Here is a 2,747-nt window from a genome sequence, read left to right as displayed (position 1 = left end):
ACCAAAGATCATGGCTTGCATCTGGTAGACATCAGGAGGACGATCTCTGCTTGGACCTCTCCAAAGGAATCTCGTGATGGTTGATCTTTCTCGATAACTCGTACCTGGAAGAACATTGTCTCAATGTCTGCAATCATAGCAACAGCATGCAGTCGGAATCTCATGATCACACCCACAAGGGAGTTCAGCAGGTCGGGGCCTGTCACCAGTTGATCATTCAACGAAGCTCACTTGTAAGGGGCTGCAGCGTCAAACACTATGCGAATCTTTCCTGGCTTATTGGGATTTGTAACAGCATAGTGTGGCGGGTACCAAGAGTTCTTGGGTTCCTTAGTAGCAATCTCTGTGGGAGATAACTTTCTGGCATAGTCCTTGACAATGTATGCTTCAACTGTGTCATAATAGGCTTTGGCTCTTTCACTATTCTTATCTAGGCTTCGCTCCAGATTTGTAAGCCTTCTCTCTGCCAGTGGCCGATTGTTTGGGAGCACGACTTCTTCACCCTTCCAGAGAAGACCGGTTTCGTAATGGTCCAGGTCAGCTCGAAAGTTTGTAGTTTCTTCTAAGCGCTTAAGAGCTCTTTCGTCCTCTGCAGATCTTGAAAAATCACAATTGAACTTGGCGCCAAATGACTCTGTCTTCCACCAGTTTTCAACTTCTTTATTCAATGTGGTGTCTAGGCTAACACAATGTCCAACAAAACTTACACCTGTTCTGGGGGAAGGAACTCCTCCCGCTAAGCCAGCAATCGCCCATCCAAAGTCAGTTCGCACAGCATATGGTTGCCCCTTTGGTCCACGTCTGTATTCGTGTTGAATCATAGCTTCGGTAACCTGCACTCCAATAAGTAGGCCTATCTGATCCGTAGACACAGCAGGGATGTCTAAATCTTCAAGGTGTTTCCAGGTTTTTCTAACGTTTTCCTTGACAAGTCTCTGTGGAGGGACATTTAATTTAGGGACTGTCCAAGCAGGATGGATCTGAACAGGTAGGTTTACAGCTTGTTTCCCGGTCGGTGTCACAAGAAGATTCACTGCTCTAGAGCTCCGTGGTGTTCCGTTATTTTCAATGTTTTCCAGGCAAAGTAGTTGCTCTGGTCCTTTGAGATTCAGCTTGTCTGCAATGTCTCTTTTTATCAACGTGTCTGAACTGCTGTCATCCAAAAAAGCAAACGCTTCAATCACCGCCACCCCGTTTTCACCTCTTATCTTGACTGGGACAACTTGGAAATAAACCACTCTGTCATTGGCGGTGAGGGAGTTGGTGGCTGCCACGTACGGGAGGGGGTTGTCTGGAGTCCGTGGGGGCTGAGTTTGTGGGTCCTGGCTAGGCAGTTGCTGAGGTGCACGTTCATAGTGTAACAGACTGTGATGATGTCTCTTACAGTTAGCAACTTGACAATGAGTCTTGTTCGAGCATTCATTAACTTGATGTCCCTGTTTGAGACAATTGAAGCACATCTTGAAACTCTTGACCACCTCGTAGCACTTAGGTACAGACTTTTTTTTAAAGTCATTACATCCGTAAAGTGGGTGAGCTTGATTACAGCATAGACAGGCTGGTGACTTTGATTCTTTTGGGGGTTCTTCTCCCTTTGGCTGTGGGTCCGACTTGATGTGCAGTGAAGAAGAACTTAGGGGTGGATCCTGTTTTGGTGGTTTAGACCTGTTAGGTAGGGAACAATTCGCTGGTTCCTCAGACATCAGGTGTTGTCTCGCTCTAACATATTCTGAAAGCCATTGGTCTAGGTCAAACAAGTTAGGCCTTCCCTGACTTTCGTGTTTCTGAACTTCCATCGCCCACTTGGATTTCAGGGGCCCAGGGAGCTTTTGAACAGGAATGTTCAGATTTGTCTCACTTAAGAGATTAGCAATGAATCTCTGTCTGTGAAGGGTGACTGAAGGGTTGACCTGAGTGTTTGGTACAGCTTTGTAAGGCAGTCTGATCTTGAGGATGCGGTGATGGTATGACCTTTAGGGCAGCAATGGCTGTGCATGCAATCTTTCCTGAGTCAGCAAATCTCGCTTTAAGCATTCTGAGAGCTAATATGTAATTTGCACCATCTTCTCCAAGGAACTGGATTTCTGACTCTGCAGCACCAGTGACGGTATTCTGAAGATAAGCTAAACGCTGGCTATCATTCAGGAAGGGCTGATCATGGACAATACCTTTAAATCTTCCGATCCACAAAGGTCAATGGAGGGGCGAGCCATCAAATTTTCCAAGGTCAAATTTAGGCAATGAACGCTCCATGGCGGAGAAACTACAGTGGTAATGTGTTGACAATTGGGGCTGAGAAGTGATGCTATACTCGTCAAGTTGATTTATCCAGGCATCTGGAGGGGGTCCTGGAAAGTCAGGCATAAGACCTCATCTTGGGTGTGGCTGCAGTAATGTTCCTGATAAACTGGGTCTCGGTAACCCACCCTGACTGGGTACAGTCCAGCCCCTCCAGGGGGATGAAGAAACTGTGGTGCTGCGTCGGTGGGGAAGTAGTATACAAAAATTTGGTTTTATCAACGGAGTTGATAATGTAAATTGGCCACCTTATAGAGATTCTAAAAGCTGACGTTTCGAGCGTTAGCCCTTCGTCAGAGTGAATCGAGGAATTGTGGGTTACGTGTACTTTTACAGTAGAGTAGGAGCTACACTATTGGTGGTAACATGGCAACGTGAAAAATAGGAATGTATTAGTTAGATCAAAAGCATTCGTTAATACCGTGAGGATTGAGGGTGCCGATTTGGAA

At 46.1% G+C, this 2,747-nt stretch overlaps 1 protein-coding gene across 1 annotated transcript; it reads right to left on the bottom strand.

Moving 5' to 3' along the window:
* Positions 1–227: 227 nt before the first annotated feature.
* Positions 228–1,796, bottom strand: LOC138053383 (uncharacterized). The gene has a single exon (XM_068900029.1). The coding sequence runs from the start codon at positions 1,794–1,796 to the stop codon at positions 228–230; it is 1,569 nt and encodes a 522-aa protein (XP_068756130.1).
* Between the last annotated feature and the right edge of the window lie 951 nt (positions 1,797–2,747).

Source organism: Montipora capricornis, chromosome 6, assembly GCF_036669925.1.
Source record: "Montipora capricornis isolate CH-2021 chromosome 6, ASM3666992v2, whole genome shotgun sequence".
Taxonomy (NCBI): domain Eukaryota; kingdom Metazoa; phylum Cnidaria; class Anthozoa; order Scleractinia; family Acroporidae; genus Montipora; species Montipora capricornis.
This window is presented reverse-complemented; position numbering and strand designations above follow the sequence as displayed.

Excerpts from the sequence above, each read along its gene's own strand:
- LOC138053383 (XM_068900029.1), bottom strand. The coding sequence starts at position 1,796 with ATGGAAGTTCAGAAACACGAAAGTCAGGGAAGGCCTAACTTGTTTGAC.